We start from the raw sequence: 22,640 nt of genomic DNA on the forward strand, positions 1-22,640 counted from the left end.
GCCGCCGTCGCGGACGACGTTAGCGGGCGACGCTGAGAAAGCCCAAGGCTGCCGGGGACGAGGTTAGCGCGTCAGGTGCCGCCATCTGTGGCGCCCGCCAAGCACTACAAAGGTCGATGCGGGAACGGCATGGTGGCGGTATGGTCGCACAGCATGGACAAACGGTAAGGCGGCAACGTTTGAAAAAGAAAAAAAAATGTCGTTGTGGCGGCCACTAACGAGGCCTGCTTGATGACAGAGGTTCGACCGCTATGATTGCGATGTTGTGCAATAAAGTCGCCAGCTTTGTTCAAACAATGCCTAGTAAAAAACAATTATAATTATAATCGTCCCCAGAGAACCGGCCTCCCCACGTGACGTCACCGCTTGAAGCTCAGCGGCCTGGCCTTCTGTCATCCAGGAGGCATGGAAAGAATTCTTTGTGTGTTTTGTTATTATGCACTCAACTTGAATCAAAATGTTTATTATGAAGTTTATTTAAAGGTTACCAGGCAAGTTAAAAATGTACAGGAAAGGGTCCCGTAGTCGACGATTGTAACGGGACCCTCGGTTACGAAGCAATGTAGTGAAAAATATACAAGGTGCCAAAGAAAACAAGAACACGTAAACTAATGCAAAAATGCCCATTACAAGAGTGATCTATACAATATAACGCTACAACCCATAACGAAGCAATAAGAAAAGAAATAGAAAAAAAAAACTAAGAAAGAATTAGACAACTCAGGAATAAACAAAGAAAAAAGTCCATGCAAGTGTTCGCAGGGATAAAAACATGCGAAAAGAAGATTTTTCAAACACAAAAGTCGTATAAATTAAGACAACGTTCTCTTAGAGCATTATGGACATGTTTGAACAGCGCAAAAGACAAGGACTGAAGGAAGAACAGAACACAGGCGCTTGTCTTGTCTTTATTGTCTTAACTTGTCTTAACTTATCTATATTTGCAAAATCGCCAGAACTATATACACAAGCAAAAGTAATGAAAAAACTACTTTTGCGTTATGTAACACATGAACCCCTATTGCATGACAGCTAGATACTTGATTTTGTTTTTGGTGAGGGCAATAGATGGCATGCTGGTACGAAGGTCAACCAGCCGCTGTATCTTGTCAGCCTCTATGATTTCACGTGTAAGCTGTTCTCAGTGTTTGGAAATTACAGCGCAGTTTTACAAACTCAGGGTCACAATGGCAGTCATTGCAGTGAATGTCAAGATGACCTAGCACGGTGGTATAAATATTGTAAAAATGCTCTCTCAATCGCTCATTTAAACATCTGCCTGATTGGCCAACGTATTTCTTTCCGCAAGTCGAGGGAATCACGTAACCCCCCCCCCCTCCCAGGGCGCATGCTTCAAACCGATTCCTATGGTTAGTAGTGCAAATATTTCGTCGTGTGGCATCAGCATTCACACGCCTACAGAGCACTGCTTGTAGCACCTACTTAGCACCTACTTTACTGCCTATTTTCTTCAAGCTGTGCGATTTTCTTCAAGCTCTGGCAGCGCTGTGTGCTGGTGCTTTGTCTCCCAGCTTGATCTTTTTTTTAATAACTTTTCTGCGACTGAAACTAACAAAAGCTCGGGGAACCCAGCATATGTTAAGCGGGAGGCTTGCGCTTGGAGTCTGCGCGTTAAAGAGTGGAAGAAAGACTTTTATAGGGCATTTGTGAAGTAAAGATTTACAATGCCCCGTTTAACCAGCTTGTAATGGGCGGACAGATAAGAGAAAAGTGGCTTGTTACCTCTGGGCTCGTACATCCAGCAAAGGTGATCTCGAGGGATACTAACCTCCGTATTCAGAGATGCATCTTAACTTGAAGCCCATGCTTGACTTTATATAAGTGACGCCTGATGTGAACGCGCCCAAGACACTCATCGCGTTTCCTCTGTTGCGTTCACGGCAGGCGTCATTTAAATGAAGTCAAGCGTGGGCTTCAGGTTACGATGCATTTCTGAATACGGGGGAAGTCGCAAATCTAAAAACGTTAACGAGTCATCTGCCAGTAGTTCATGCGTCAGGACAAGTGGCGACAAACACTAACTGAATCGGCTAAGTACATCTGAAGCAGCAGGCTCAGAACCTTGACTTTCACACGCAAAAAGTAACAAGAAGTCATCCACAAGACGGAAAACTTTTACAACCACTGTGTTATCAAGGCGGCCAACAAGAAGTCGGTCATGGTAAGCGAGAAAAATGTCGCTTAAAATGGGCGCTATGCATCCACCAATACACACACCGTTTTTTTTTTTCGATATTGTCGACATGTTGATATTGAATCACTAACTCGACCGAGCTTCCACCTAATCATCTTAGAGCATAACCGGGACAACAACAAAAATAAACTCAAAGGGCAACAAATATTAACTATCGGTAAGAAATAATTTACGGACATTTCTGAATACATAAAACGAGGGCACCATTTTCAATGTTATTGGAAATTGTTCCAAAACCTGGTGATTGAAAAGGCAGATGTCATTTTTCCATAATTTCTGGTCATTTTGGGTAACAGAAAATTATTATTATGCTCAAATCCAGTGCAAGTATTGTTCTTCAGCATACCATCGTTGATAATCTCATGACGTAGGTCTTTCTATAATAACTTACGAACAACATAGCGAGGTTGTAATTGAATAAGTTGCGAGTAAGTAAAATGTTATTAGTGCGGAGATGTGTACTGGCGTCCAAGATTGACCATGAATAATGAGAAAGGATTAATTCTGGATGTGTTCATCGGATGAGAGATCACTTTCATAAGTACTTCCCGCGCAACAATGCCATAGGTAAAATGGCTATGTACTAATGCAAAATAAAGCGTAATAGTGATACTTCTAGAACGAACTAGAACAGGAGTTGTGGGGGTCGTAGAACATAGAAACCTGGAAAAGCTTTAACGACTAGACACGTTTTTTCTTTGTGTGTGTGTGTGTGTGTGTGTGTGTGTGTGTGTGTGTGTGTGTCCAGCCCATATCAGCCTGCACAGCTTCATTCGTAGCCTTCCCCAATTTCCCAAAGGTAAGTCCTGGAACCGTTACACCTTTCCACGTACCTCGGAGGGACTCGTACCTATTGTATCCCCATAGCGCTCTGTGATTCATTATGGCTGAATTTCTCTTCCCCTTTACTGTTATGTTTTTTTCTGTGTTTCCACATATCTATCGCCTTCGTTTATCCATATACCAAGGTATTTATATTCTGTTACCCGAAGTATTTCCTGGCCCTGTATCTCGACTGTCTGTTGACTGTTTTCATTGAATACCATAGCACCCCATTTTCTAACACTAAATTTCAAACCTAAATTTTTGCCTTCCTATCCACAGGTATTAGCCAGATGTTGCAAATCACTTTGCTTGTTAGCTAGCTACACAATGTCGTCCGCATAAAATAAACCTAGGAGTTGCTGGATATTCTGGGGGAAGACGACGAAGTGTCTTCTTGGCAGAACGCTTGTTTCTGTGCTCTGTGAATTTTTGGGTGAAATCTTCGCTATTCGAGGTGCCTCGCCTCCCCGTCTTGCGGCCATGGACGCGGAGCATGCCAGAGACCCGCCTGGCCAGAAGTCATCACGGCCGTCAACCGCAAGGAAGCGAGTTGGCTCCCCCAGTGACACCGAAGACACCGAGCTGTACTCTATGTCGGAAGACGACTCATCCGACGACGGCTTCATACCCGTCCGGAGTAAGAGGGCGAGGAGAACAATCGCCAACACAGCGCCGTCAACTCCTGCGAGCACAACGACTGTGAAGACAAGGCCTGCGCGCTGGCCACACGTCATCATCTTTATGCCGACAGAACCGTCAAGCAACCTACGATTGCTGAACAGGCAAGCCCTATCCATTTTTCTGGAGTGTGCGGTGCCGGATCAAATTAAAGACATAAGAATAAATCCACGCAAGAATATACTCGCCATAGACGTGTACAACGCGAGTGCGCTTGGAAAACTCCAAGAAATCACAGAGCTAGACGGAATCAAAATGCGCCCCTTTATCCCGATCGACGACACATCCATAGCCGGTGTGATTTACGACATTGACATTGCCATTCCCAATGATGACTTACCTAGCCTCACCAAGCCGGCATACGAAGGCACGATCATTACGCAAGTGCGCCGTCTTGGGAATACGCGCTGCGTAAAAGTAATATTCAAGGGGGATTGTATCCCATCCCACGTTAAAGTCGGACATTTCCGTCATCCGGTTCGACCATTCATCCAGAAGCCGCTTCAATGCCATCAGTGTTTCAGGCTAGGCCACGTCAAAGGCGTGTGTCCCAACTCGCTACGGTGTCCCCGTTGCGCTGAACCTCATGCAGAACAGACCTGCGGTGCCACGGTCCTAAAGTGCGTCAACTGTAGCGGCCCTCACGCGGCCTCCTCGAAGGACTGTCCCCGCATCAAGAGGGAGCGCGCGGTTCTTAAGCAAATGGCCAGAGACAATTCTGCCCACAGGGAGGCAGCCGAAGTAGTCCGGCGTCGGCGACGACGTAGGCGCCATCGTACGTCTTCGAAGAAGGCGCATGCGCGAAGTGACAGTACCCACTCCACTGCGGTGCCAGTTAGTCACTCCGCGACAAGGCCCACCACTTCCACGAAGGAAGCAGAAAAGACTCTATCTTTAGAGGAATGGCCTACGCTACCAAGCCGCTCCCTTGCGAAGGAACCTCAGAAGGTCGGGGTCCCACCTGATCCTTCTCCGGCCATGGACGATTCACCTAAAACAGACCGCCAAGTCATCTCGGTGCTACGTTCTCTCATGGAGGCCATTCGAGCAATTTTAGTGGACATCGGGACACCCTGTGCTCAAAACGCACTTAAAGTGCTGGACGCCTTAGGCCCAGTGCTTGCATCCCTCAACTAGAAAGATGGCTACCCATACCCCATCCTTCCGGAAAGAAGTCAAGGCTGCGTCCATCATCCAATGGAACGCCAGAGGGCTAAAATCACGAATTTCAGATTTTCGGCAGTTTGTGTACACCAATCTGTTTCCCCTCATCTTCATTTGTGAGCCCAACTTGTCGAAATCAATAAGACTGTCAGGATACGAATTTATCATGTCATCAACAAATGGTGCATGCAGCAAAATCGTCATTTTTGTTCGTCGTGAACTCACCTATGTTTTGCAACCAATTGCTCCCCACGACGACAATCAATATATATGCATCACAGTTAAAAGGAACAAACTCTTGTTTACTCTCATAGGCGTGTATATATCGCCTTCCTGCAATTTCGATACCAAAAGATTTGCGGATATCTTGAGTGTTTGTCCCGCCCCATGGGTCATCATAGGAGATTTCAATGCACACCATCCAGCATGGGGAAGTACACGGACAAATGCAAGAGGACGCAGATTAGCAAGCATCGCCCACAACTATGGCCTTACTCTCCTGAACGATGGTAGCCCCACCTTTCTTCGCGGCGTGACATACGGCAGCTGCCTCGACCTTGCTTTCGTCTCCAACTCTCTCGCCAGATGTGTGAAGTGGTTTCCAGACATTGAGACACATGGGAGTGACCACATTCCCACCTATCTGAACATCAAAGGCTTGTCGTCTAGATCAGGCTTACGGAATACCATTCGGACGATTCAGTGGGCCAACTTCAAATCTGAGTAGGAAGATGCCTGCCGCGAGGGCCTACCATCAGGGTTAGAGCAAACGATTAAAATGACGATGCAAAACGCCACTCGCATGATGACGACCTCTTCCACGCGGAATGACTTCGACATAGAATTAGAGCGCCTTCGAGCGCTTCGTCGCCGGGCGGAACGTCGATATCGGCGTACAAAATCAATTCATGACCTTAGGGCAGCCAGGAGGATGCAAAAGAAGATTCAGCGTCGTATGGATGGATTAGCGTCGGAACGTTGGGCAACGTTTTCCCAGAAACTCGACCCCCGCAAGCCACTGTCTCACATATGGAAAACGGTGCAAGGTCTGCGTTGCCTTCCGGAACGACGTTTCCCATTCAAGGCGCTAGCGCTTTTCCAAGGGCGGCAAGACATCGATGTCGCAGAAGACTTTTGTGCGCGGATCGCAGACCAAGCTACTCGTCCAGATCCTCCAGCCCGAGCTGACGTCCCCAATTCACGTGATGGCCGCATGGACCTTCCTTTTACAATGGAGCAGCTCGAAGCGGCTCTAGCTCTCTGCAGGCGCTCATCATCTCCGGGTCCAGATGGTATATCATACCGGGCCTTGTGCTATCTCGGAGAGTCCGCACGGATAGAGTTGTTGAGCCTTTACAACTCCTCATGGCAGGAGGGAAATGTTCCTGACGAATGGAAAGTAAGCCACCTGGTGCCACTCTTAAAGCAGGGCAAATCCCCATTAGAACTCACCTCTTACCGCCCAATAGCGCTGGCCAGCTGTGTAGGAAAGATAAAGGAACGGATGATCCTCGGCCGCCTGGAATGGTACCTTGAATACTACAAGATTTATCCGATTTCCATGGCTGGTTTCCGACGTGACCGCTCTTCTATCGACAATGTAGTGGATCTCGTTTCCTATGTCCAGCACGAAAAGTCCCGTAAGCGTTTATCTGCAGCTTTATTCCTAGATGTGAAAGGGGCATACGATAACGTATTACATGAGGCCATTCTCGACGCCCTTGCGACGGTTGGCCTAGGTGGTCGAGTTTTTTTGTGGATTGCAAGCTACCTATCTGCAAGATCATTCTTTGTGTTAACTGACGATGGCCCAACTACGCGACGCTATACCAGCAGGGGCGTTCCTCAAGGCGGTGCTCTCAGCCCGACGCTATTCAACCTCGCTCTTGTTGGACTTGCTGAGTACTTGCCAACTACCATCAAAATTTCAATATACGCTGACGACATCTGTGTCTGGACTTCGGCAGTCACACGTCCTCAGATACGTGCGCGACTTCAAAGAGCGGCCACTTTGACAGCGAACTACTTGTGTAAACAGGGTCTCAGCATATCACCAGAAAAATGCGCACTAGTAGCATTTACTCGCAAATAGATGACGCCTTATATCATCTCAATCAATGGGCGGACTATTTCCTATGTCCGAACCCACAGATTCCTTGGCGTAATAATTGACCGAGACCTCTGTTGGAGCCCGCACGTGGCCTACATGAAACGGCGCCTGACAGCGACTTCCCAGTTGTTTCAATACTTGGCAGGAAAGACGTGGGGGATGTCAGTAGACGCAATGCTTAAACTCTACAGAGCTCTCTTTCTCGGTTTTCTAAGATATAGTCTACCTGTACTGACCAACACCTGCAAGACAAATATTCCTGTTCTGCAGGCAGCACAAGCTCAAGCACTCAGAGTCTGCCTTGGTTTGCCCAGATGCACCTCAACAGAGGCAACTATTGCGATTGCTCGGGACCATCCAATGCGAACACACATTACGGTGGAAGCCCTGAGAACGCACATCAGACATTTTGCACGTGCCACCTATCACCACCTTGCAGCACTACCTTCGGACAGGCACCAATCATCATTCGCTAAAACTATCATCAAATACAACGACAAACTGCCATCGGGCTTCACCGCTGCATCTAAACCATCGATACCCCCTTGGTGTCTTATCAGCCCTACAGTCCATCTCAGTGTACCAGGAATCGGAAAAAAGTCTGAACTGTCGTCGCCTGTGCTCAAACAACTGTCTCTGCTTCTTCTGCACGAGAGGTACGGTATTTATACCGATGGTTCCACAAACATCCAGTGTTCGTCCGGTGCTGTGGTTGTCCCAGCAAAAGCTATTACCATCAGCTTTAGGACTGACCACCCAACAACATCGACATCTGCTGAACTAGCTGCTCTTCGCGCTGCACTTCGTGTCGTCAATCGGGAGCCACCTCGGCAATGGTCAATCTTCAGCGATTCAAAGGCAGCCCTACAATCTGTACTATCAGCTCTGCATCGCGGGCCATTCGAGCAGCTCGTATTCGATATTAGATACCTACTCCATACATCACAGGAGAAAGGACACCATGTGACGTTTCAGTGGCTGCCAAGTCACTGCGGCGTCACTGGAAATGAAGACGCCGATAATGCCGCTCGGGCAGCTCTTGAAGACGCACAAGAAGAGGCCATACCGCTTTCACGATCCGACGCAGCTAGCAGACTTCGAGTGCTTGCACATGAGATCACGCTATCTCTATGGTGCACACCAAACAGCCAGACCACCCAGAGCAACCGTCAATACCACCTGCCCTCTTTGATGCATCTCTATATGCCATCTGGACTGCGTCGAAGAGAGGCGACCCTGCTTTATCGCTTATGGCTGGGGGTGGCTTTCACCAAATCTTACTCTTTCCGCATTGGAATGGCCGACAACGATCTCTGTAATGCCTGTCTTTGCGAGGAGACGCTGGAACATGTTCTGTGCGACTGTCCTGACTATAACGTTCAGCGAAAGTCCCTGGCATCTGTTCTAGCGCGCCTTGACAGTAGACCATTGTCGCTCGACACGATTTTCACATGCCGCCGACAGAAGATATCGCAGGTGAAGGCGACAAAGGGACTACTTCGGTTTTTGAAAGAGACGGGACTGGACAAGCGGCTGTGAGAGTAACGTCGCGTACCATGCCAGAATGATGGACTCCAACGGACGATGTGTGTGTGCTGTGATATGCGCTCTCTCTCCCTCTCCCCCTTCCCCATCTTTAATCTCCCCCATCCCTCTCCCATGTGTAGGGTAGCAAACCGGTTAAGCCATACTGGTTAACCTCCCTACCTTTCCTTCTCCACTTTTTCCTTCCTTCCTTTAGGAGTTGCTGCTCTACTACTGTACCCACCTGTTTTTATGAGAGATTAAAACGATATTACTTCTTTCTAGCGCCCTCTCCATCCTCACCATGTACATCATAAACAGCAGCGGGGATAAAGAGCACCCCTGCCTCAGTCCCTTGTTGATATGAACTTTCTCCTCGCTCCTCATCCCTTTCCATTCAACGCACACGGTATTTTCTAGGTAAATCTCTCTCAAAAGCTATAGACAATCGTTACCTATACCTTCCCCTTACAGAATATCCCACAAAATGTTGCAGTCTACGTTGTCGTAGGCTCCTGTAATGTCTAAAAAGGCCACATACAATGGTCTGCTTTCTGCTTTTGATATTTCAATACACTGAGTAAGAAGCAAATAAGTTATCATCCAAACGCCTACCTATTCTGAAGCCATTCTGAAGCTCTTCCAAAATGCCATGATTCTCTGCCCGTGCTTGAAGCGTTAATTTGATTGCCTGCCATGCTAGCCTGTATGTTACCGATGGTCAACGGTCTATACGAATGAATTCTATCTTTCTCACCCTTACCTTTATAAATTAAATTCATTCTACTTTGTCGCCAACTGTCTGGTACTCGTCTATCTTTTAAAGTTTTTTCCACTGCTTTCACCAGAGCTTCCTTACTTCTTGGTCCTAGTTCATTTATCAGCCTAACAGGAATCTCGTCTAGCCTTGTGGCTGTGCGCTTAGGAATTTCCTCTTCCGCTTTCTTCCAGTTTAAATTTGTCAGCACCAGCTCCTTTTCCACTTGGGTATCTTTCATGCTCTTTTTTTTCAAATACAACCTCGTCATTGCCTTAGAAAGATTCGGCTGTTACTTTTCGGATGTAATTTATTGCCGCTTCTCCTTCCAGTCTGTTTTCATCTTCGTCCAGGATATGTAGTTGTATTGTTGTTGACTTCCTGCCTAATAATTTTAAATGGTTCCAAAATATTCTAGGTGTGGCCTTCTTTTTCTCACGTATTTCTGACAACCAAGGTTCACTTTCGCCTTTTAATTTTGCTTGCACCAGTATTTGAACCACTGGCTTTTTCTCCCGGTATATTTCCCATTTACTGGTTACTTCATCCTGCGGCAACTGCGCCTTCTTTGCCTGCCTATGCTTTCGAGATGCTTTCTGTCGTTCGACGATCGCTTCTCGTACCTCCTTGTTCCACACCATACAAAGCGCCATCTCTCTTTCATGTGAAGAAATAAGTAAGCTCGCTTGCGTGTCATATCGGTAGAGGGAGCTTGCTTCGCTTCACGGCGGAATTTTGCGTCCATGCGCGGGCTCCCCATCGGACTCTCCATCGACTCGCGAACTGCTCACGCCATCTCTCCTTCGTCCACGAAAGCCAATAAACCGGGTTCTTCAAGCCCTCGCGGGAGGGTACTTGCGTGCCGCGCGTTGTTAGTTGGGCGCTGCCGGCCGGTTCATAAGAGGGCTGGCTCACTGCAGCCGCCCGCAGCGTGAACTCGTGACTGCCTGCTGGTCATCAGCCCAGAGTACAGTTAATCTCGGGGCCTTCTGCCAGACGCTTCCGTCCTGAGATTTCGCCATCAGTTGGTAATTAAGCAGAATAGACTTGCGCAAAGCGACGGGCTCTCCGGTTCGTTTAATTTCTAGGGGACAGTCGAGCTGAGCCGCGCTCAGCGCTATGTCGGCTGTCTTTAAAGCAAGATATCGAACCAGAATTGAATGCAATAAACCGCTGTTTTTTCGCAAACCTGATTTGGAACGCAATGTTAGAATTTTTTACGTGCAAAACATGAAAATTTGGCTAATGTTTACAGCTCGAAGTTGTTCGAAACTATTTCATACCTGCATCGACTGGCGTGTTCTCGTATTTTTTGGCTCAGCCGTGCTATGCATTTGAAGTGCGCATGGTGCTGCTATCATTCTAAAGAACTAGTCGCAGTTTTGTCTGGTTTCAACGCTTCTCAAAAACAAAATAACATAGGCAGCGAAGCAGGCTCAGTTGATAAGGTGGTCCAACCAATGCCGTGGTGAACATAGTTTTATGGAGCAAATACCTAGATGGCGCTGACATTTAGTTCTCTTTAAGACCCCTTGATAATTTGAAAGTAGCGACACTCTCCTCCTCGTGGCGCTTTCCTCCTCGATTCTCCTCGCCCGCCGGCTGCGCACGGCACCCTTTTTCTCCTGGGCTCCCGCGGACGGGCCGCAGCATTCTATGGAGGCGTGTAATTTTGGGGCAGTTGCGCGCCCCAGTGGTGTTGAAAATTTTGAGAAATCCTGATAACAGCATCGATAATGCTGAAGGCAACGTTTATGAGGAGGTTGGTATTTTCTTAAAGCCGTATGAACGGGGTATACTGATATAAAAGCACCTTTGAGGCGAGTTCTATACTCCAGACAATTCTTCTGCCACGTGATAAGGTGCTTTAGTTTGTGTACCTGATCTAGTATTGCTTGTGGCACATCCCTTTGTGTGTGACTTATTAAGCGAAAGCCTTAGAACTGTTTCAAGGTCGCGTTGTGGGCTACAGCAAATATGACGTGACCGAAGGAAGACCGGAAGCGAACCAAAGCATATGCAGCCGTGTATAAGAGATGTTTACTAATTAGAAGAGTTAAGTAATGATTGATTATTGATTAGATTAAGATGCATTAAGGTGTAATAAAGAGGATTAAGGTTCATTAAAGTCGATAAGGTGGATTAGGGCGAATGAAGGAGATGTAGGTGCATAAGGGAGGTTATGGTGGATTAGGGAGGATTAAAGTGAATGAATGATTAGGGTGAATTAAGGAGGATTACGGTCGATGAAAGTGGATGAAGGTCATTAGGTCTATTGTGGCGGCTTAGGGTAGGTTAAAATGAATTGAGGATTAGGGTGGAATAAGGTGCATTAAAGAGGATTAGGGTGGGTTAAAGTCGATGAAGATGGATTAGGGTGCATTAAGGAGGATTATCGTGGATTAGGGTGCATTAAAGTGAATGAATGAGTAATAAGGTGGATTACCGAGGACCACGGTGCATTAAGAAGGATTAGGATGGATTATGGAGAATTAAGATGGATTAAGGTACGTTAAGGTGGATGAAGGTCTAGCATGGATTAAGGTTCATTACAGTAGAATTTACAACCTTAATCCTCCCTCATCCAACCTAATCCTCCTTAATCCTTGTCCATGCACCTTAATCCTTCTTAATACACCTTAATTGGTCTTAATACTCCTTCATTAAGCATAATTGACCCTTACCCACCCTAATTCACCTTGAACCACCTTAATCTTCTTTCATACAGCTCAATCCATATTCCACCTTAATCCTCATTAATACACCCTAATGCACCTCTATCAAACCAAATCCACCTTAATCTACCCTGATCCATCTTAATCGCTCTCAATCCACCTTTATCAACCCTAAGCGACCTTAATCCTCCATTATCCACCTTAATCCTCCCTAACTGTTCCTGCACCCTAATCGGTCGTGATACTTCAACCCTAATCCACCCTAACCCTCCTCCATCCACCTTAATCCTTATTCATGCACCTTAATCCGACTCAATTACACTATAATCCAACTTAATCCTCCCTAATTGACCTTAATTCAATCGCTAATGAATCGTTAGTTCACCTGGCTAATCATTATCTTATACAGGGGTGGACGTGCTTTGGGTCGCCCCTGGCCTTCCTTGGGTCACGTGATATTTTCTGTTTACAATGCCACCTTGAAACAGAGATCTAAAGGCTTTCGCCTTAAAACTTAAACGCAATGTGGACTAGCTAACGCTCGTCACCTGCGATACCACGGGTATACTTGCAACTAACCCGCCGTGGTTGCTTAGTGGCTATGGTGTTGGGCTGCTGAGCACCAGGTCGCGGGATCGAATCACGGCCATGTCGGCCGCATTTCGATGGGGGCGAAAACGCCCGTGGGGTACTTAGGGTTAGGTGCACGTCAAAGAACCCCAGGTGGTCGAAATTTCCGGAGTACCCCACTACGGCGTGCCTCATAATCAGAAAGTGGTTTTGGCACGTAAAACCCCATATGTTTTTTTTTTTACTTGCCACTAATTTTTTCAAGGCTTGCATTCATTGTATCTGACTGACGCATGGATCGACGTAACCTAGACATAATAGCTCCTCTACAAGCCGCTATTTCAATTTTCAGTGAAAGAGGCAACGGATCCTAACAATCGCGAAAAGTGCGATCGAGAGGCCGTATCTTCGCACATAATTCTTGACAGCGGAAAACGGAATCTAGTGCTGCGTTTCCTACTGAATAACAGTTGGCGACGTGCCAGATGATCGAGCCGCCGCGGAATATTAAGCATACTGAGGACAACCGTATTTTTATGCAACGTACAAATTGCCGCAACAAAAACGCTGGTAAGCAGGCCGGAAGAATGAAAAAAATGCAGCACTATGGAATACTTTGCTACAAGCGATAAGAAAAACGCCTCACCTCACAAACAACGCTGTTCTTTGTTGGAACAGAGTTCTTTCGGCCAATGTTATGCAGCCACTGCTTCCTGCGCAAGCCGTCACACTTTCCTTGTGGTATCATAAAAACGGCATCACCACCTTCAGGCTTCTTACTGCAGTTATATGCGCAACAGCAATGCATAGTGCTAGCACATAGAGCAGTTTAACACAGCGTACAACGTTCGCTACGCCGAGCTAAGGCGACGAGCCAGCCGAGCTGAGGAGAAAAATGGCGCGAACGAAAAAGAAAAACACAAGCCAAACGCACGATCCGCGCGGTTCCAAGAGCAATGGCGGGGGGAACTGACTTCCGCGGGGGGGGGGGAGTGAGGGGAGACGTGATAGGGGCGAGGAGGTCGCGCGACAGCGGCAGAGTTCAAAGAGTGGCGATACTTTCAAATTATCAAGGGACTTTAGTTCTCGTTAGTGTTCCTGTATATGTCTATATACAGGAGCACTAGTTCTCGTGCTACTAGTTTTCGCGTGGAGCGAAGCATGCCTTCTGTGCCCTATCTCTACATCAGGAACACTGTGGGCTCGAAGGAGCGGCAGTTGGCCTAATGGTGCCGTGTTTGAGCTGCTGAAAACGATTAAAGGACGTACTTCGATTACATATGCCTTCACCAGCAGCCACGGCGTATCGTGATTACTAGCACGGTCCGATTGGCTGATGAGCGCCGTTCATTCTCTGGTGTTTTGCTTTTAAATAGGCCCATGGCACAACGCCTTGGTGGGGCACTTCTGCATTTCATTAACGATGGTTTGCTCTCAGCCGCAACACAGAAGCAGTAACAAGCTTGGAACAGAACGCAGTGACAAGCAACATCGTGTTTTGCGACGTTGCTGTTGCCGATTCCGTCTCCACGCTTCAGGAGCTTGTTGGCATAAACTTAATTCATTCAAACTTTACAGGCGAGTCCATCTTGCGTCCTTTCATCACCAAAAAACATGCAACGGAAGATTCGAAGTCCTTTCTCGTGAACAGAACTAATTTTTCATAAAATTTGACGCAACATTCGTGAAATTGTGGAACTAGTCCAAATGCATAAACTTTACAAAAATTCTAGAGACTGGGAAGGCATCCAGTACTAATCCTGCAATGGGGCGCAAGAGGAGCGCCGTAAAAGGATGCGCCCAGAAAGACACTGCTGTAGCTTGACACACCTCAATGGTAGTTCAGCTTACTCAACTATTAGATTCATCGCGCCTAAAGTAACAAAGCAACCGGACCACAAAGCTTGCCATTTGAGCGTGAAATTAGTATGGCTGATACCTGGACATTTTACGGTTTAATCACATTTCCTATTTATCCTATTTACGTAGTGTCGAAATGCGTAAAGGGCACTAGCTATTGTCTTTGCTGGCGCCAGAAGAAAATAGCAGAAAGTATCGGATGAACGTGGTAGGGCGTGCCACGAACCTGGTTCCTATCTGCTTCCCAAATGAAACGAGGAAAGCAGCTGTTTGCTTCGAAGTTGAATCCTGAAGGAACTGGTACAGTTCAGACAAGACTAATATCAGAAGGCTTTTGTGTCATTGCTACCAGACCCAATGTAGCCAGCGAATTCGAGCAGTTACTGTATTTGCAACGCCAATTAAATGCTCATTTTCAGAGTAATACCAAATATGGATCCGCTCATCTTCTGGTATGTTTTTTTCCTCGATTCATTCGTATTGCGCACCGCGAGACAAGTTCTTTTGCAAAAAACTCCGTTATTGCTTCGGCTGCGTGCGTTCATGGCGTGTGAGTGTTTCTTCAACATTAGCAACAGTCACGAAGCACCAACGGTAGCGACAAAGTATTGTATAGTATAAGCTCAAGGACAAAGACGAAGGGTAGGAAAGGACAGGAGTGCTGACTCTCAACTAAACTTTGAAGGGTTCCAAATTTTTTTACATTCAATGTGACAGCGTCGGTCAACCATCTATCGCATTAACGTGTAAGGAAATATAATATTTTCAGTATTCTCGCGTGCGTGAATCTTCACAATATGCGGCAACCTGAACACGGGATTTACATTGCAATTGATATCAATTTTTATTGTTGTCATTTTCTTAAATTCATTGTTTCTCACCGCCAGGTGGCGTGACTGAAGGGCTATATAGATCGTATGGGAAGTGCGGAAGTGCAATGAAGAGGTGGAAATTCACCGAGGATTGAAGCAAGGATGTCCTCTGTCACCATTGTTGCTCATGCTTTGGTTAATGGCATAGAAAGACGACAGAAAGCAGCGAATTAGGGTTTAATTTATTTTACATTCGTAATTTGCAAAGGGTGCAACAAAAGGTCCCTGAGCTTACGTATGCGAACGGCATAGTGCGACTAGCTGACAATAGAATATATTTGACGAAATTTGCGAATATGTGTGGCAACGCAGGGACAAATCTGTGAGTTAAATTTAGCACAGAGAAATCGAAAATTATTATCTTTAATGAACAAGCAAGTAAGTGATGTCAGTTCAACAGCAAGCCACACCCATAGCGACGGAATATAAATACCTCGGCGTATACATAAACGAAGAAAAGGTTTACTGAAGCACCCACCAAGATAATCCGAAAACAAAGGGGAAGCGGATTGTAGCAGTAATGAAACAGAGCACTTTGGGGCTACACATATATGAGATGGGGCATGGAATCTGGAAAGGAGCGATGGTACCAGCGCTAATGTCCACATATGTCATTCTGTGCTTAAAATCAGATATCTCGTCGAGGTTGGCATTTAACCAAAGATCGGTAGGCTGGCTGGCTTTGGGAGACTGCGGTAAAACCGCAAGTGACGCACTGCAGGGTGACATGGGCCTTTTTTGAAGCCATAGAAGTGGAGAACAAAATTAGTTTTGAAGAAAGGCCTCAAAAACGTGGATGAAAAAAACATGGGCGGCTAAACTGAAAGAGCATTTGTACCAGAAAAGCGTCGACACAAAACGGAGGAAGAGGTCAAGAAAGTTGGGGACCAAGTACAGGGTAATTGAAAGGGTAAATAGCCAACCACGTGCCATGAAAAAGAAAATGAGCGAAACAGAGACAGTAAATCGGATGCCAAAAAAAAAATATGGAAACAGAAAAGAGCATGTATATATACAAGAATGCAAAGAAAGAAATTTGAAAGGAAAACCTGTACGATAACACAAAGAGAAGTGCCTTGCTATTTGAGGCTCCAGCTGGTTGCCGAAGTGCAAAAACATGCCGAAGCAAACATTCGCAACAAGATGAGGCATTGACGTAGTAGTTCTGCGGAAACCCGCAAGGTGGAGAGAAGTGTTGTCGACAAATTCGACTTCGCCCTGCCATCTGCTAGCCGCCTGGTTAGCTCAGATGGTAGAGCGGCTGCCCCGGAAAGGCGGTGGTCCCGGGTTCGAGTCCCGGACCAGGACGAATTTTTCTTCAACTATGAGGCTTTTCTTTCGAGGAACCCGTATGGGTTTCCTTTGTAGCAATTGCTGCGAAAGGGTGGATGTCTGATTTTTCCTTTATACAAGATGAGGCATGTGCCTGCTTCAGCAAAAGAATCGGAGTTCACTCAGCACATCTTAATGTAATGCGAAGGTTTCACCCAGTGTGATCCATAGGTAACGTGCACCTGGAGAAGCGGTTGGATTAAAACACAGCAGCCGAGATACGCAAGAGACGTTTAGAGTATTGGTGGAAAAAATAAAGGCAATATATTGAGAGAACCGGCTCCGGTACAGGCTTAGGTAACTATGCAATGCAGATTTAGAACTTTTAAGAAAAGAAAGTATTAAGAAGATAGAGGAGGCGACTGCGATAAATGTAGTAACGCTTGATTAGATCAACCAGACTGGACTTGGTAGGCAGCAGCCCGTTACGAAGGTGATCAAAACAAAAATCATCAATATCCTCATGTGCGTTTTGCTTTTCAATAAAATACTGAATAGTCAGCGCTCTGTCCTATCGTTTCCCACCCTTCGTCGTTGTCTTCCACGCTCTGTCCTCACGTCGTTGTTTTAAATCGAATATCGCCGTTACTGTGAGGCTAGATTTGATATTCGGTAATTCAGTTACTATTTTAGACGAAATGGAAAACGGCGAAAGAAACGTGGGCAGAGACTGAAAAGACACAACGCAACGATATCTGCTGCGGCTTTTTGCGTTGTTTCTCATTTCTTCCATGTATATGTACAAGATAAATCCCCTAGTCCAACGTCGCGCTATTTTGCTGTTGTAATCAATATAGTTCTTGTAAATGTAATTCCATCGAAGCGCCAACAAGCGACGTCAAAGTAATGGCACCCAAAAGCGGTTTCCTATACTCCGTTCCGTACATAGCAGTCAACGCTGTGGAAGCTGCGCAAGAAGTTCCGCCAAGAAAATTTATCATTCCGCGCGTTCCGTCCATGCTTGGCTGCGCGCCAACAGCGTTCGCACGCGCGAGCATGCACGTGAGGCTAGTCGCTACGGGTTGCAAATAAAAATCCCGAAAAGAACGAGAAAAATAAGAATGTTCTAAAATAATGCATTAGCAGCCGTATACTGCAATTTGTTTGTTTCTAAGAATTAAAGCTTGTTTCATTCAATACTTAGCCTACATAAAGAAAAAACAGTTGCGCACAATTGCGGTCGAAAAACATCGAACTATATTCAAGTGCGAACGAAGCCACTGCAACAAGTCTCTCTAGCCTCCACAGCGTTGACTGCTATGTACGGAACGGAGCAGAGCTCAGTAGCAGCGTTTTACGACAGAGGGTTATCTTTGATACGGAAAAAGAGAAGAGTTTTCCGTGGCCGCGTAGCCGGAATAAGACACCAGCAGATTCGTTGGTCCGCGTCATTGTTGCAGCAGCGTCATGTGAGGCTGGCATCACGTTGTAACTGGCAGTAAAAACCAAAGCTGCGACAACCCCCATAGGGAGGTACCAGACTGGAGAACAGCAACCGGGGCTGTAGCATTAAGCTAGGCGTTAGAAGAATCAGCGACTGAGATATTGCGGAAGACACATATTAATGTTGGAAATCCCAACGATGCGATAGCTCAGCTATAATGGGAATGGATTTCGCTGATCTGCCTTTACTCACCGAACTATCGAAGCCATCGTGTTCTCTAAATGCATGAGGGCAGCACGTTTCTCTGCACATGCGTAATTATTGCATATTCTTGCTTTCATTTCATATTGTTGCTTTTCATTTTCATTTAAGCAAATATAAACAAAGTGCCTTGCTTAATTCCCCAGCTACACCGGAGATACATATTACGAGCCTCGTGTAACGTATAAACATAGAGAAACAAACGAAGCTTCAGTACACATTTGCAGCTCTCCTAAGTTAAGCCAGGAAAGCTTTGCCACACATTGCGCTTTGCATGACCCACATTCCCAACAAATATAAACTTAGTCTAACGTACAGTTACCTCGTGAAATTGGGATACGTAGCTTAAGACGGCCGCATGACACTGTGGAAATTGTTTTTTTTTTTCGAAGGCTATACTTGATTCACACGCATTTAACTTCGCACGCAGATTAAACGTAACGTTATCCCCAGTTTCGCTAAATTTGGTCTCGTTAAAGTTGGTAGCTCTACCAGTGAAACGCACTATGATCTTAGCTGCCAGTAAAACACACTCATAACGCTCTGGAGCCCTTGCCTACGTAATTAATTGCACAGGCCTCTACCAACCCGCCAATTTCGAACTGTGCCTGCACATCATTCATAACTTGGTCTTTACATTTACCAAACCTAAATAGGGTGCCTAATTTATTTCACTGAATACGCTGCGAAAATGTACTGCGGACCTCATATAACGCATGAAAATGCCGGGAGAAAAAACGATAATTCAGCAATTATTTTCAAATCTCCTAATTAAACCAGAAATGTTAAACTTTCGTTGCACATTCCACTTGCCATCAAACATAAACATGGTGTAACCTAACGCAGCATTCTCTCGGGACGTTGGAAAGCACATACGATAACGATTATCTAAACGCCTTGATGCATTTGCTAAAAGAAATACTTTACGAAGACCGCGCTTGGTTGCCACGCATTAAACTTTGCACGTAAGCTTTCCATAGCATTCCCCTCATTTTAGTTAAATTAAATCTCACAGGCACATATATATACTTATGCTAGGGTGGTGGCATAATATTTGCAACGCTGGTAAAAAACACTCATAACATTCCGGAGCACTTGCATGCGTGATGCATAGCGAAACCCACAATGAACTCTCACACTCACGAACTTTGAATACACATTACTTATAATGTTCCCGTGATTTTCGCCAAATATAACCATGACACCTTAGTTATTTCGCCGAGGACGCCGGAGAAACCAATGACAAACGTCGTGTAGATCATGAAAATTAAAGAAAACAAGGACTGGGTAAATATTTTCAGCGCTTCTAAATAAACCGAAAACGTTTGTGTTGCATAACACATTACACTTTACATGCACCCTCCCCCCTCCCCCCAATGCCCTTCTCCCGCCCCTATTTCCATCCACCTTATCACTAATTTTAAACTCAGTGTATTTTACAGTGACATTAGCATCTCGGAAACCTTGTGGATAACGTCAGTATGGAGCTCCGGAACGGTTGAATGAATAATTTTCTACAATCACTGTAGTTATACCCCACAAATTCAAAATTTTTCTCTCGGCACTCACAACATGCTTCCTACTTAAGCGAGATAATAAGTTCGAGACACTGTTCTCCGAAGAGACCGGGACAACCAACTACACGCCTCGTATAACGCATGAAAATTGGGAGAGAACAAGGATCCAGTAATTATCTTAAGGCACCTAATTGGCCCACACACTTGAATCTTTTGGTACACGTCACCCGTAGAATGTGCCCGATTTTCGCTAAATATGACATTGCTACCGCTTCAATACTGTCACAGACGCAGTGAAACATTGTAAGCCTTTTATATTATGCTTCTAAACATGTGATAAGGCCAGGCTTAGTAAATTTTAGTTAGACCGTTATTAACTCACACAATACAAAATTTTGTTGCGTATCACCCCTAATATTTCCCACATTTCCACAATATGTAAAATTCGTGAGTGAACTTGTTTATTTCCTTTTTCTTGAAAACCGTGAAAACAAGCGTGTAAAATTTATGCGCGCTCTGGTCGCACTGAGGTCAACGAGGGCACTGTTGCAGTTTTTAAGTTAAACAGACTGGCACAAACGGCTGTACACTGAATGGGTGTTTGTAGTGATGCAATCGCCATTGTGCTGTGTTAGTCGACGGTGATAGTGACTGGCTGTGGTTGTGTGTTTGTGCTCCCTTTCTTCTTTACTTCCCCGTCCTCTGTTCCCTTTGCAGGATAGCAAACCGTATTTTCCCTTCTGGTTAACCTCCCGGCTTTTCCCTTTTCTTCTGCCTCACTAGTCGCACTGACGGCTTCGCTGTAAAACTAACTTCGTCTGTCTACATTCTAAGCGCATTAATAGACAGAGTTGTGTCCAATAACCTGTACGACTGTCGACAACCTTCACTCTTGCGAGGATTGGATTGGATTGGACAACCTTTAATAAAGGCCCTGTTGCGGATGTATTTCGTAATAGAAATCCTAATTAACGGTATTCCGGTAAAGGCAACTGAACTTGGCGTTTTGCCGGATCAGCGGAGCTGCAAACGTGGACGGCCTGCACGGTTCAACCACTCGATGGTGCAGAACTTAGACATACAAACACAGAGCTAATATGGCAGTAACTAAGTGTATTTTGCTTCGCTGCTGGTGTAAATTTTCGGCAGCAACACGATTACACGACTGCTGAAAATTTTCACCTGCAGCAAGGTAAAATGCACTGGGTTACTGCAATATTAGCTCTGTGTTATTATGGTTGAGCTCTGCTCCACCGGGTAGCTGCACCGTGCAGGCCATTAACATTTGCGCCTCCGCTCATCAGGTAAAACACCCAGTCCGTAGGCGATTACCGGAACACTGGACTCGCTAAAGCTCTCCAACATTGGCCTCTTCACCAAGAGCTCTATCACGTACCCGAATATGTTGTGTGCAGTCCCGGGGACCGGACCGAGGACGACTTGGAGTCCATCTACGGCCGGTTGCGCAGCATCAAGGCCTTCCACCGGCTGCACCCGGTGCTGCTGCAGCAGCTGTGCTTCTACGGATACTACGAAGACCTCGACAGGGGTGTCACGCGTGAGTACACACCGTCTCTCGTTTGCTCCATTTGTTGCCTGCGAAGTCCTCGCAATTGTGCCGCTGTTCGCAAATCTCATGGTGAAGTTGTACGATGCCCGAAATGTTTCGTATACACTGAGATTGACAAACTCCGCTTCTTCTTACGGGTACAGTGAAGGAAAGCGACGGCTGGGATGGAATTGCTGGTCTATATGGTACATGTTTTAATCTGCATAACTTCAATACTGTTCGTCTAAAATTGCCTTTTTTGAAGCTCACTTAACCGTTGTCGGATTTTAGTATCAACGTTTGATGCAGCTGCACCCAAATACATCAAGTCTTTTGTTCAAATATTCCAGTCGAATTATTATTATTATTATTATTATTATTATTATTATTATTATTATTATTATTATTATTATTATTATTATTATTATTATTATTATTATTATTAGCAGTAAATGCAGTAAAACGCAGTAAAAGCTTGCAGTAAATGTTTCTAGTCCGGAAATTATTTTTTTGGAAAAAAGACAGCAAAGTGGCTATAACACATATATCCCATACATCATTCAGACCAGTACATGTCTCGCGGAAAAATTAAATGTGCCTTTGAAGCGCCAGTACATGTTGCAGTTCAAGGTATATACACCCTCACGTAAATTTAGTGCAGTTACCAGTACGGTCCTTTGGATCATCTCTCTATTAAGCACTCTCATAAGGATGCTCGCTCAGTGGCGCGAAAAATTTCTACTTCTTCATCACATATTTTGTTGATGAATTCTTAGTACTTTACGTTATTTGTCACTCGTTTAATTCTTCCCAATTGTTCCATTCTTCTAACTAAGGACCAGACATATTTATTTTAATGCGATCCTATTCTTGGTCAATCCCCCACATTGGGTATGCATAATCACTAAATGAAAACAAGACCAAACAAGATTAAAACCAGGATGAGGTTAAATAGGCCAGTTCTTTCTGCTCTAAATGCATTTTTCACGATCTTTTGGTAATGTCAATTGAAATGTCGGTCATATTACCAAGGCATGACCAGTTAAGCCACGTAAACCATTGCAAAACAGCATATCTTCCCGCGGCGCAGACTACCGCCCATCTAAGCTCATTTTTTGTGGCAATGAAAAAAAAAAGGCGTTTCTTCACAACACACTTAACAGTTGTTTTAAAGTACATGCTAGCTGGGAGGACGCAGGATGTTCTGAAGGGGCCGCACTCATGAGGGAAGAGAGTTCCACGAATGTTGATTCTCTTTCCTCGAGGCACGGGAGTTGGTGAACGTCTAGTGGCACACCCTGGATAACTAGGTATGAAATGCTCAGGCGGAACGATTTCCGGCTGAGC

The 22,640-nt window shown here is 45.5% G+C and overlaps 1 protein-coding gene across 2 annotated transcripts in view; it reads left to right on the forward strand.

Annotated features, from left to right (window-relative positions):
- Nucleotides 1-22,640, forward strand: part of Epac (Exchange protein directly activated by cAMP) — a 415,242-nt gene continuing 392,602 nt past the window's right edge. The window contains exons 1-2 of one of the 2 annotated variants that reach the window (XM_065440668.2): nt 1-164; nt 21,160-21,302. In XM_065440668.2, the coding sequence (XP_065296740.1) occupies nt 130-164; nt 21,160-21,302 (178 nt within the window). In that variant the 5' untranslated portion in view covers nt 1-129. The remainder of the gene's footprint in view (nt 165-21,159; nt 21,303-22,640) is intronic. The other variant, XM_070532230.1, reaches the window with a different exon arrangement.

The sequence above is a fragment of the Dermacentor albipictus genome, chromosome 1, assembly GCF_038994185.2.
Source record: "Dermacentor albipictus isolate Rhodes 1998 colony chromosome 1, USDA_Dalb.pri_finalv2, whole genome shotgun sequence".
Taxonomy (NCBI): Eukaryota; Metazoa; Arthropoda; class Arachnida; order Ixodida; family Ixodidae; genus Dermacentor; species Dermacentor albipictus.